General features: G+C 48.4%; 5 protein-coding genes across 5 annotated transcripts; 2 read left to right on the top strand and 3 right to left on the bottom strand.

Annotated features, from left to right (window-relative positions):
- Positions 1-707: 707 nt before the first annotated feature.
- LTR84_011066 (uncharacterized protein) lies at positions 708-2771 on the top strand (the record flags this gene model as incomplete). Its single annotated transcript, XM_064854599.1, has 1 exon — positions 708-2771. One exon carries the CDS (start codon positions 708-710, stop codon positions 2769-2771), a length of 2064 nt encoding a protein of 687 aa, XP_064709325.1.
- A 181-nt stretch (positions 2772-2952) lies between these two features.
- On the bottom strand, positions 2953-4839 carry LTR84_011065 (uncharacterized protein; the record flags this gene model as incomplete). The annotated part of the gene is made up of 5 exons (XM_064854598.1): positions 2953-3170; positions 3223-3343; positions 3398-4401; positions 4452-4667; positions 4722-4839. 5 exons carry the CDS (start codon positions 4837-4839, stop codon positions 2953-2955), a joined length of 1677 nt encoding a protein of 558 aa, XP_064709324.1.
- Positions 4840-5219: 380 nt separating this feature from the next.
- LTR84_011064 (uncharacterized protein) lies at positions 5220-9242 on the top strand (the record flags this gene model as incomplete). Its single annotated transcript, XM_064854597.1, has 13 exons — positions 5220-5328; positions 5705-6073; positions 6129-6541; positions 6588-6671; positions 6717-7442; positions 7494-7737; positions 7795-7910; positions 7958-7977; positions 8034-8367; positions 8429-8596; positions 8650-8829; positions 8905-9119; positions 9167-9242. The coding sequence occupies 13 exons, from the start codon at positions 5220-5222 to the stop codon at positions 9240-9242; spliced, it is 3054 nt and encodes a 1017-aa protein (XP_064709323.1).
- Positions 9243-9623: 381 nt separating this feature from the next.
- Positions 9624-11265, bottom strand: LTR84_011063 (uncharacterized protein; the record flags this gene model as incomplete). Its single annotated transcript, XM_064854596.1, has 2 exons — positions 9624-11093; positions 11146-11265. The coding sequence occupies 2 exons, from the start codon at positions 11263-11265 to the stop codon at positions 9624-9626; spliced, it is 1590 nt and encodes a 529-aa protein (XP_064709322.1).
- A 270-nt stretch (positions 11266-11535) lies between these two features.
- Positions 11536-12310, bottom strand: LTR84_011062 (uncharacterized protein; the record flags this gene model as incomplete). The annotated part of the gene is made up of 3 exons (XM_064854595.1): positions 11536-11937; positions 11992-12224; positions 12277-12310. The coding sequence occupies 3 exons, from the start codon at positions 12308-12310 to the stop codon at positions 11536-11538; spliced, it is 669 nt and encodes a 222-aa protein (XP_064709321.1).
- Between the last annotated feature and the right edge of the window lie 149 nt (positions 12311-12459).

Below are 12459 nucleotides of genomic sequence, written 5' to 3'. Positions count from 1 at the left end.
CTGACTCAAGAGTCTGCTATGAATTCGACAAATAAGGAAGCTAAGGCAGTCGCGCATGGTATATTGGTCAAAGGGATCAGGATGGGAGAAGGAAGGGATGAGAGGACTTGGGTACCCCCATGCCTGGATCTGTTAGGCGTCTCTCGCCGATTACGAAGCTGATTAGTGGAAAATGGAAACCTGCGTTCTACGCTTCATTATCGGTGGTGTACTTCCCAGGGCCAATTGGAAGTGTCTCTCGCCGACGTGACGGAATTTTACCGAGATAGCATCGTTATCCAATCGAATCGGGCGATAGCAAGCCAAGGCTCTTCTCCTCTTCCGAACCTCACTGTTTGCTCCTCCGATTCGCTTCAAAGATGCCTTCATACCCTCGGGGTGGAGTGTAGTACGCCTGATACCCTTTGCCTTGAGCTTCGTCAATATGGGGAAATCGAGATATGTAGTCTCCGGAGGCCAAAGTCGGTTTGACCATCTTGTTCGGTCGATCTTTTGTCCAGAGGCGTTGATCTGACTTGCGCTACTGGTGGGAATGCTTGAAGATCGAGGACTTTTAAGTCTACCGACAGCCAGGCCTTGAGCATTCCTTACTGTGGAAACGCAAGGAATTCCAAGACTTGAAGCATAATTCAGAGCCTTCTCACAGCCATTCATGACTTGCTTTTCGTTCTTTTTTGAACACACCTGCAGGTGTATCAAGGCTCACCATGGAGGTCGCGGCAGTATCGTGTGGATTGCCTCAATGGATCGACATAAATGGAACCAGAACCAGGACTTCCATCATTCATACCATTGTCGATCGCATTACCCTGAAAACTGGAAGAACTGTTGAGGACAATGCCACTGCGGTACATGATGCTCCAGTCTATGCATTCTTCACGCACCACTATAACTATTGGAGACATAAACTTGGTGTCAAAGAAGAAGACTGGAACTGGGGTCACTGGGGAGAAAACATCACTTTTAAGACAGACGAGTATATGGATGAGACCCAATTCAATTTGGGCGATGTGTGGAAGGTCGGAGATGAAGTACTTCTCCAGGTTTGTGGCGCTCGTGTCCCATGCTTTAAGCTTGCCTGGAGATGTGGTCAAAACGATAAGTGGTTGAAAGAACTGGCTGATACGGGATTCTCTGGTGTGTACCTCCGTATCATCAATGGAGGGAGCATTGTACCAGGCGATAGAGCAGAGCTCATGCGCAAAGTCGACAGCAGCCCAACTGTTGCCCAAATCAGTCAGTTGGCATTTGATACTCGCCTTGAGACCAAGAACACTCTGAACTTGATGGTAAAAGAACCAGATCTCCTACCGATGAACAAAGGAGGGTTCTTACGCACGCTTTCAAGATTTCACGACGATGAGATGTTGGGCAAGAATCATTGGAAGGGTTGGAGGACATTTCGCGCTACTAAAGTCATAAAACACAGCCACGACATAAAATCCTTCTACCTCCAACCTGTGGACAAAGAACCTTTAGGCACATATTTGCCAGGACAGTTCTTGACCGTTCGTTTACCCAATGGCTTGTTGAGAAACTGGTCAATATCAGACTGGCCAGACCACGACGATCCGAAATATTATCGATTGACCATTAAAAACATTGGCGAAACATCAAATTGGATGCACACAAGGTGTACGTCTGAAACCAAATTGTTTATCAGAGCACCAGCTGGCCGCTTCACCCTCGATTGGTCCCCAGTATTTCCACTGCGACAAGTCTACATTTCTGCGGGCATAGGTGTCACACCAATTGTTGCTATGCTGAAAGCCCACTTAAAGCATTACACCATGCAAAGAGCACCTGCCGTATGGATTCATGTTGCCCGGGATGAATCTGGATTTCCTCAAGAGTTCTTAGCAGAAGTCCTTAGGGCATACGACAACGAATTACGAAAGAAAAAAATCCTCGAGATCCATGTTGTATACACAAAAGCTGCAGATCCTAGTGTTGGTCAAGCTCATGACGGCCCGACAAGTCGTCAGAGCAGAAGTCCAATCGAAGACAGCAATGTGATGACACGGCTAGAAGAAGTTGAAGTCAACTCTGGCCTAGTCTCGAGTAGTGATTCTTCGAGTGAAGTTGAGTTGAAAAAATCCCCAATTCTCTCGAGCACAGCCTCCTCCCTGGGAGACAGGTCACCCAACATAGGCTCAAGCTCCTTGAGTGATGTGTTATCGTTTGATGAAGACAACGCTACAAATAACATATATTCTCAGGGGACGGCGCTCGAAGAAAAGTTGCTAAAAGTCACACATGGCCGTCGCGTTGGTAGGGACTTTCTCTCCAATCTACTGTCTTCAACATACTACTTCAATCCGTTGCAAATTACCCCGATAGAAGTGCCTGGACCTTCGACAACAACTGTCTACATCTGTGGGCCCTCCTCTTTCGAGGAAGACATGAAATCATACCTCCGTGATGTCGGCATTCCTGAATCTCTCCTACGTTCAGAGTCGTTCTCATCCACTGATAGTCTGGAAGCTGCTGCCACATCCATCTCCAAATCAAGTGTCACTTTCAGAAAATCGACTCTTACGGCTGACTGGCTTGCGCCAAAGACGGAAGGGCTCATCGCTAGATCACTAACATTGTTGGAATTTGCAGAGAGTCTGGGCTTGGAACCAAACTTTGGCTGTAGGGCTGGGCAGTGTGGTTCTTGCAGTGTCAAATTGTTAAGCGGGAGAGTGCACGGTGGGTTGCAGCCGGATGGTAGTGTGCTCATGTGCCAGTCGCGGCCCGCAAGTGAATTATTGGAGTTGGAGCTGTAGATGCCTGACCATGAAATCTCGTCTGGACTTCTGCACTAGACCTGTCTTACATGGAAAACTGACCGCTGCTGGCCGCGAAGCTCTGGTGACGCTTCTCCCATGAACACTAAAAACAACGCCACCTTACGCCCTAGGATTGGCGGTCTGTTCAACCTCTGGACGTTCAAGAACCAGATCACATCTATTGGTTCTTCTCAGAATCCTTTTCAACTTCCGAGATATGAGAGCTCTTGTCTCCAGTCACAGGATCCCATGGCACTTCCACCCCACGCATGATATCGGAGCCATTGATGAAATCTTCCTTGAGTTGGATTGCCTCCTCACGGGTGGTCGAGTTCACAAAATCCTGCTGGGCTTGGACAGGGAAGATATACCCAAGCAGTACCGTCATGGTGAAACCTATATCATAAGATTAGCAGGCTTTCCAGTGATCTGATTTTATGAGACTTACTGATCACAAAACTACTGATGGCCGTCAAAAGGTACATGTGCTCTGCTCCTGCACCAACCTTTATTGTAGGGTTGACTGTGTGGAGGAAACCCGGGAGATGAGGCGCAACGCCGACCATCCACTGCAGTGATTCAGTACATTCCTCCAAGCAGAAAAACGGCGCTAATGTACTTACGGAAACAATAGCCCTCCAGTTTACGCCGTAATTGTACCAGTATATGTTACCGCTGAGCTTGTACAAATCCGAAACCTTGATGCGTTGTCTGTACAAGACAAAATAACTGGCAGCCACTGTTCCAAGGAATGGCTGAAGGAAGACGGTATATGCCGACATGACACTCAGGAATACCAGAGCTCCGGAGACCAAGTACCATGGATTGATCACAAGTCCTAGCAGTGCTGTCAAATATTGTCCACGTCGAATATTGATATACTTCGGCAGAAGTGAAGCCATGTCTGTGCCGCCAGAGAAGGAGTTCCCTATAACATTGAGAGCAAGCTGATTTATGAGGAATGAGAATCCAGCAAACCAAACGGCACAGCGTGTGGCAGTAGTGGAATTCTGGTCCTGAATAGCCATCAACAGCTGCACAACACTCCAAAGCTCTGCTCCGAATCTCTTTTGGGTACCGGCCACTGTCAATATACCAAACACGTTCGAGAGCCAGGCAGGGAAGAAGCCGGCAAGTTGAGGCAAGATGCCTGATTGTGGCCGCTTTGCAAACCGAGTATAATCGCAAACCGAAAGAGTGCCACTGGTGATGCTTGACATGGTAACGGTAATGCCGAAGACAAATGACCATCCAAGTTGTCCTCCGCCAACGCTCTGTTTATTGCTCAGTATGTCACCAAACGATTCCATGGTTGAGCAAGCCCAGACCACAAGGACAAGCTGAACGATGAATCCCATAACGGTGCTGACGTATGCAAGGTATCGAAGTGGAACTGGCTTCAACAGGAGAAATGGCAACTGCAGAACGAAAAAGACGATGAAGCCCACAAACTGTGCAAGGTTCATCCCAGTCGAGGGCGAGAACGTTGGAGGTAGGTTGTCGATACTAGGGAACCACGCTCTGAGACATACGTATGTCATCAATCCTCCCTGCCAGCTTTGGACGCCGAACCAGATGATCGACAGGAGGATTCGATTCAGAACCACAAAGATTGCACCGTTAAACCCTAATAACGTTCAGCTGTCATACTCGCGAATTTTGAACTATTGTGCTCACCCCAAGTCATTCTTTGTGATAGGGGAAAGGAGATGTGATAGTATAATCCTGGGAAAGACACAAGTACCACCAATCCAGCTGCAATGATGTGACCAAGGAGGGTTGCCACAATACTTTGCCACCAATTCAAGCCAACGGAGAGTAGGGAAGATCCTAATTGGAGATTGCTCATGTTAAAGGCCACTACACTCCATAGCGAGAGGAAGGCGAGCGACCCTATTTCATCCGTCAGCAAGTGAGTACCTGGTATTCTTGGGTACAGAACCATACCCCATTTCCGCCGTTCACGCTCAATCGGCTTGATGTCGTGATTGATCAAGTATGTTGGAGGTAATTCGTGTTCAGGATAGGGTACCTCCAGGTTTCTCGGAACGCGAAATTGAGGCATCCTGTGCTAGGTTTCTCAGTGCTGGTGTATTTTGATGGGACAGAGTCAGTGCTGTTTCTTTTTTCTGGTTGAAGACTCGAAGGGTGGAGCTTTGCACGAATTTATCTATCTCGTCCCATTCCTTATCACGATTTCATCTAGCGCTATTTGGTGGCTTGCTCAACCATTTTGGACTATCTCTTCTCTCTGGACTTTCTATACCGTAGGAAGTAGACCCAAGTCTATCAATGCAGGAGATGATAGAAAGAGTTTCTTTGGTTCATCCGATGCCTTGCGGAGGGTACCAACCAATGATGGTGGGACGAGCCCGACAAAGTCAACATATCGGGTTAGTCATCCGAGAAGCTTTCCACTTTCCACCTCCTCCGAGCCTCGCAATCATGCCAACTCCTATCTACAAGAACTTCTCTAGCCTCAAGCTTCGACGCTTAATTCCGCACAGCAGCAGATTGTTCCTATACATTGGAGATTATATCAACCGAGGTCCTGGTGAGTGGAGACCATTTCGCCTCACGATGCGATACTGAAGCGGCCCGGATACCATCATGAACCCGGAGCCGTCTGGAAGCTATAGAAAAGAGTATGCAGTACATGATGATAAATTTGCTAGTCCATGAAGTCCTGAATGATCTCTTATCTTGTGTTCTAAGGCATTCACTGCACAAATTTGGGTGCAATAATTAATTTCGTAGACGACAAGACCACATCATCATCTGCTTGAGATACTCAATCTTGGGACCGTCCTCTGATCGTCCAAAGAAGGAACAATGGGATCGATTGGAATCTGTTCACCTCGTTATCGTATCGGCGTTGATGTTGGCAAGTATATCTGATCACTTTCAGAACATGTACTGACAAGTTGCAGGCGGTACCAACACTGATTCGGCGCTCGCAGAGGCAATATTTGATAATGGCTCAGCACAACCAACCGTCAAGATCATCAGCAGTAGCAAAACTGCAACCACGTCTGACGTGACTTCTGGCATATGTAGCGTTGTCCAAGACCTCCTGAGCAAAACTCGAATTGCCACCTCTGATCTTCTCTCCATAAACATCGGGACGACGCACTTTGTCAACGCTATTGTGCAGGCAGATAGGAGTAAGCTCCGTCCTGTCGGCGTCCTACGACTCTGCGGGCCTTTTTGTCGTGAAGTCCCTCCTTTTGGAGACTTTCCAGAAGAACTTCGCAGAATTCTTGCCGGGCCGATCGGTTATGTCAACGGCGGTTTCGAAAGTAACGCACACTATTGTATTCCTATGAAATCACCCTTCGCTGACAATGTCAATAGTCGATGGTCGTACCATTGCAGAGATAGATGAAAACGAAATACTCAACTATGCCAATAGCCTCTCAGATGCAGGTATTAAGACTGTCGTTGTTAACGGTGTCTTCTCCCCCTTGGATACTTCACCTGTCACGCAAGAAGAGCAGGTGAAGAAGATTTTGTTAGGCGCCATACCTGATCTCGATATCGTATGTTCCAGGGAGATTGGTCGTCTTGGGTACCTCGAGAGGGAGAATGCTTCAATCCTTAACGCCTCGATCCTTGCTTTTGGTCGTGTTACGATTTCTCGCTTCCAAAAAGCCATTGAAGCTCTTGGAGTTGCTTGCCCACTCTACCTAACACAGAACGATGGAACAGTCTTGGATGCGTATTCAGCCTCGCTGGCTCCGATTAGGACCTTTTCATCAGGTGCCACAGTTAGTGCCTCCCAACTCAGATGTTCTTATGCTGACACCTACAAAGAACTCGCTTATTGGTGCACTTTTTCTCTCAGCAATTCATGAATCAGGATCGACGATTGATCTGAATAAGTCACAAGTCATTATGGTAAGTGACTGTCTCTCTTCGGAACATAAACTTGACATCATTTAGTGTGACATTGGAGGGACTACTTCGGATTTTGCCGCATTATCGCCTTCTGGTCTCCCACGACAATCTCCAGCTACCGTCAAGGTCGGCGGTGTTCGGACCGCCTTCAGCATGCCCGAAGTCCTGAGCATTGGTCTTGGTGGTGGCTCAAGGGTCTACCGAAGTGAGAATGATAATGTCAAGGTTGGACCTTTGTCTGTGGGGCATCTACTCACCAGCGAGAGTAAATGCTTCGGCGGCCCTGTTCTAACCGCTACCGATGTTGTCGTTGCATCTGGGCTCGGTCATCTCGTCAAAGGACATACTTCAAAGCTTGCAGATCTAGACGAAAAGCTGGTGGATCTCGCACGTCAAGATATCCGAAAACAAATCGAGAACGGTATTGATATAATGAAAACGTCTGATTTACCAGTCGTACTACTTCTTGTCGGAGGTGGATCAATTATTCTCATGGATCAACTTGAAAATGTGGTACATTGTCTTCAACCCGCATATTCAGATGTGGCGAATGCCGTCGGAGCTGCAATTGCCAAAATTTCTGGAGATATCGACACAATTATAGTCCCAGGCCAGCAATCACATGAAGAAATCAAGCAAATCATTTCTCAGCAAGCAATCGATATTGCGGTTCAAAATGGAGCTCAGAAAAGTACCGTAGAGGTCATGGAAGTGGATCTCATCCCGCTTCAGTATGTAAACAACGGAGCAATGAGAGCGGTGGCTAAAGCGGTAATAGTACATCGAGACGTGTTCGCATGCTATTCTGACTAACCTCTATAGGTTGGACATCTTCGGTGGGATGGCGAATACCACAGTGACCAAAATACGCGAGTTGACAGTACCGAGGCGGACACCGACAATAATGCCAACATATCTCAATCATTGACGAAAGGCTTAATTCCAACCATCGACAGAGAAATCATCTCTGCCTATCAACCCACCGTTTCAAAGGCTACAGGAGAATGGCTTGTTTCTCCTATTGATCTATTGTTCATTGCAGAGGGCAATGGCGTTTTGGGTACAGGTACGAAGATGGCTAAAGCAATGTATACTGGCTGTTGCTAATGTTTACTGCCCCTAGGTGGTGGTGGATCAACGTACTCGGCTTATCTCGACTCTCTACGAGTTCTTGAGGAGTTCGGCCAGGGCAAGATGCGAATTGTCGATCCCAAGTCTTTGTCACCTGGGGCAGAGGCAGTAAGTGGCTCAAGACCAACAATTGGATTTCACTAACCCGTCCCCAGGCTGTCGTCGCATTCGTTGGGTACGAGGCATACTCTTCATCGTGACCAATCTCCGCACAGTTACTAACATTCATAGTGCGCCATCTGTCTCAAACGAGCGCCTCACAGGCAATGACGAACTCCGATATGCCACTGAAGCACTTGGTAGGTACAAAGGCCTGACGAATTTCGCAGGAGTCATTGCTGGAGAGATCGGAGGCTCAAACGGAATGAGAGCTTTCGCTGTTGCCACCACTATGGGTCTTCCAGTGATCGATACAGACGAAATAGGCCGTGCTTTCCCCAAGGTTGACATGTGTCTACCATTCATCTATAAAGCCGTGGATCCTTGTCCGGCAGTCCTATCCGATGCCCGGGGAAATGTCCAGGTTGTTGTGAAGACTGAAAATCCAGCCAAGTTTGAGAACATGGTGAGCAACTTATTCGTCTAAATGCAATGCAAACGTCAGCGCTGACTGGTTCAACCCTTAGGCTCGGTGTATAGCAGTGGAGCTCGGTCTCTTCGTCGCGTTGGCCATGTCGATACCCTCCGAGGTTGTTTCGAAGTACTGTGTCCACCGCAGCTTGTCCCTGTCCTGGTACATCGGCCAAGCAATATGCACTGCACGGGCATTCAAAACAGACATTGTCGATGCGCTGGTAAGGAAGCGAGATCTCCACGAGAAACTTTCCCCCTTATCTGACCAATACAGATCGCCGTCGTCCCCGGAGGCCGACGCCTCTACTCCGGGAAAATCGTCGACGTGTCGCGCCAAGTCAAGGGCGGCTGGACGATCGGCACCGTGACTCTGGCGCTCGACGACGAGCTGAAAGCCCTGCAATCACAAAACGGCCAACATGCAGATGAACGCCCCCTGCAACTCCAATACCAAGTAAGCGCTCACTCAGTCCTTTTGGTTTAAACATGCTATCATTCCTGTGTTGATGAATACGCCACCGACTACTAGAACGAATTCCTCTACGCAGCATTGAAGAATCCCGATTCGTCGCTGGACGTCGTCTGCACGACGCCCGACCTCATCAGCGTGCTTGACCAAGATGGCGCTGCTGTCGGCACACATGAGCTCCGCTACGGCCTGCGCGTCAGTGTCGTGTCTATGCCGGCACATCCGCTGTGGAAGACTGCCATCGGCTTGGCAGCGAGTGGGCCGAGAGCTTTTGGGTATGCTGCACGTCTGGTGTTTGTGATGAATTGCTAACTTCACTTAGCGTCGATTTAGATTACAAAGAATACGGCGTGGACTGGCAGGAGCCGGAATCTGTCATTGAGGCTTTTGGGGTGTAGAGCTTAGCTATCCTAACTAGCCTTCAAACCACATGTAACTTGGCACTAAAAGGCTTGTCCACGCGTCAGGACAAGTTTTTGGATGGTCATGAACTCATACCACTAGCCATAAAACTTCTCCCCAAGAGCGATCCATGGACATATCAATCCAAGCCCAATTGATTTGTACTCAACCATTCGTAGATGCTGGCAGCCCAGCAAAGAAATCCTTGGCATGCATCGTAGTCCAATTCGCCAGCACGTGGGGCTGACAAGGCTGCAGCAGTCCAGGGGTAAACCTCGCACGTCAGCTCCCAACAAGGACAACGATACGTCTCTCACGTCACGAATTCACTCGAATAAGTAACCAGATAAGATCTTCCTGTGCATTCACCCATATCGTCAAGTAGCTTTGCAAAAGCGTTTCGCGTGAGCGCGTCGTCGTTGGCGAGATTTATCACACCTATCACATCGACAATCGCCACCTGTCCAAGGCCATAGGGCCTTTCTTCGTTCTTCGTATGAAAGTTGCAATTGATCTTCATCCAGATAGGTGATACACAGTTCTTCGTACGGCTTGATGTCCCGGGTGGCGCTCACAAGCAATTCACTCGACCCTGACGGGTGATCTTCGACTTTGACATTGGGAGAACAACTGTGGTTGAAGAAGCAGTAAAGAGAGTTGATTGCGACCAGATGAGGACCAGACGGATCACATTGCCGGCTGTTCACTTCTATGCGTGCAAGAATAGTCTGCACCACCCAGCTTTCATAGCGCGTATCTGAAAAGATGTCAACGCCGAGGGCTTTGAGAATGTCGATGGGCTCGATGATGTTTGAGGAAAGTGAAAAGTTCGTTTTCTTCGAGTAATTTGACATGAGTCGAACAACCAAGGGTGCATTAAGAGGGTGATTCTGTGGACTTTGGTTGGCGAACTTCATAGTTGTGGCGAAAACTCGAGTCAACAAGTCATGTCCTGCCTCTTTGTCTTTACTCTGCGTGGTATTCTGATGAAAGCCCAAAGACGGGTCCGAAGGTTGGTGTGTCTTGGGGAACGGAAAGTCACATGTCTCTTCAATCCTTGAGACGCACGAGCGACTGCAAAACAACTTGCCCCTGCACACCAGTCGGCAGGTGAGTGTCGACAGGTCAGAAGCGCAGCCGTAGCAACGATCAAGGCTTCCTCTCATTTCGATTCCACAAAGGACAGTCGCTTCCTCAAACAGCAATTCATCGTTCGATATTGGCTCTGTTGCATACACTCCATAGGAACCAGAGTTCACACCTATCTTTTTGGGTGTAAGTTTTGATGATAGATATGGAGAAGGCTCAATAACGCAGCGTGAATCGGATAGGTCATCGAGTTCCTTATTCGCGTCATCAATTATTAACTTTCTCCTCTTGACATGCTGAGCCCATGGATACGGAGCGGTGATAATCTCTCCCATTGCTAATTGTTCCTCCTGTGCGTACGTCTCCATGTTTTGAAATTCCTCGTCTTGATTGTGGTAGGCGACATCTCTTGCTAGTGCCTTCTTTGCGAAGTGCAATAGAACTTCCCCTTCATGGCTCTGGACATAGGTCTTCAAAAGATTGGCACATTCGTAGAAGCAGTTGGCGAAAAAAAGGGCTTGTGCGAGCAGGAATTTGGCATCCGACATCGATTGCCAGAACCTTGCCTCCGATGCGACCTGAAAGTGTTTATTTCTGTCAAGTAGAAGATATGCCTTGTAGCAATCTGACGCAGCTAATTCCGGATACCATAGCTTCAACAGGATGCGGGCTCTTTCCAGCCAAAACTGGGGTTGATATGGACTCTGATGAATTTGCGCCGTGGCTGAACGTAGTCGGGGTTTCAAATCTTTTTGTCTCTTGATTCAATCTTTAGACCACGAAAGGTTTCTGGGCAGATACCAAACTTACACGTTCGGATGGACGTCGAAACTCAGGGTGATGCTCTATGTAGCTGTGTAGTAAAGCGTTACCTGCTTCATCATAGGTTGCCACCGATGGTTGCCAAGGTCGAACCCATGAGCCTTCCATGTTGAGGGACGGAGCTTTATTGAGATCAAAGTCGATTATGGTGGTGTAGAGGGTCAACTAAGGCACATGAAAGAGTTCGTTGATGTGAAAGAGACCACGGGTTTGAAAGAAAACATGACACCAGTGAGTAAAGGGAGGGCGACTTTAAGGACGTTGTGTTGGGAGTGAGACTGAAGTGAAGATGGCTTCAGCGTGACAAGTCAAGTGATGTTCAGTCCAGAGGCAGTTGTCTTTTATGCCAGGTAGATAGGGCGCACTTCTCGTTTCCATTCAAGCATTATAAAGAACAGGAGCCCGCCCAATCCAGCGGTCCTGCTTCAACTCCAATAAAACCCACTCCGCGAGTGCCTTCCTCTCTAGATTCCAATTAAACCTATCCTTGCCCTTGAACGTGGTGACGACCGGTCTCGCTGGGCCTGATCGAAGATTGGGGACGCGGAACAACGTCCAGCGAAGCTTATCGACCGGCTGCGAGGCGATATACGTGCTGAAACCCACTACATCACGGTACGCCCAGTTCAACGTCAACCAAAGCAGGCTGATGATAAGGTACCAGCCTGGGGCCCATGAGTCTTCTGGCGAGTTGTACGATGGCGTCGAGAGGAACAGACCACGTTTGAAATCGTGAGCGATTAGTTTAGGGACTAGATTCTCATAACCTTGTAGGATGGACTATCCGGAAAGTCAGAAGATACGAAAGATCGGTCTGAGCAGTCATATACGTACTGGAGCATTCTTTGGACCGCCACCGATGACTGGGCCAAGGAAGGATACGACTGACTGTGAGCCGCATGATGCGGCTTTCTCTAAGCTAGCTTGATCATCCAGTTGGCCTTGGATGACAGTCACCAGTGCATTGCCTTTGACTTCGGTGGGTAGTTTTGCCGCGTTCCGCAGATAAAGTGTCAACGTGTGTCCCTCTCGGAGAGCAGCGTGGACGAAGTCGAGACCAGACGGGCCTGATATATCGTTAGTAGATCAAAAGATAGCAAGAACGCTGAGATGCAGTACCGGTAGCACCCAGAACAAGGATATGCGTCGTCATGTTGGAGCTTCTCCCTCCCTGACTGACGTTGAATTCGCTTGGATTCGCAGAATACTTAAGTACATGGAAAACCCAAAAACGTCCGTGACATTGATTTATATAATGTCCCGACTAAAGTCCCCCAGGAAGCTATTTGGGTCCGAATTACA

The sequence above is a fragment of the Exophiala bonariae genome (assembly GCF_035927105.1).
Source record: "Exophiala bonariae strain CCFEE 5792 chromosome Unknown scaffold_5, whole genome shotgun sequence".
Classification (NCBI taxonomy): Eukaryota; Fungi; Ascomycota; class Eurotiomycetes; order Chaetothyriales; family Herpotrichiellaceae; genus Exophiala; species Exophiala bonariae.
This window is presented reverse-complemented; position numbering and strand designations above follow the sequence as displayed.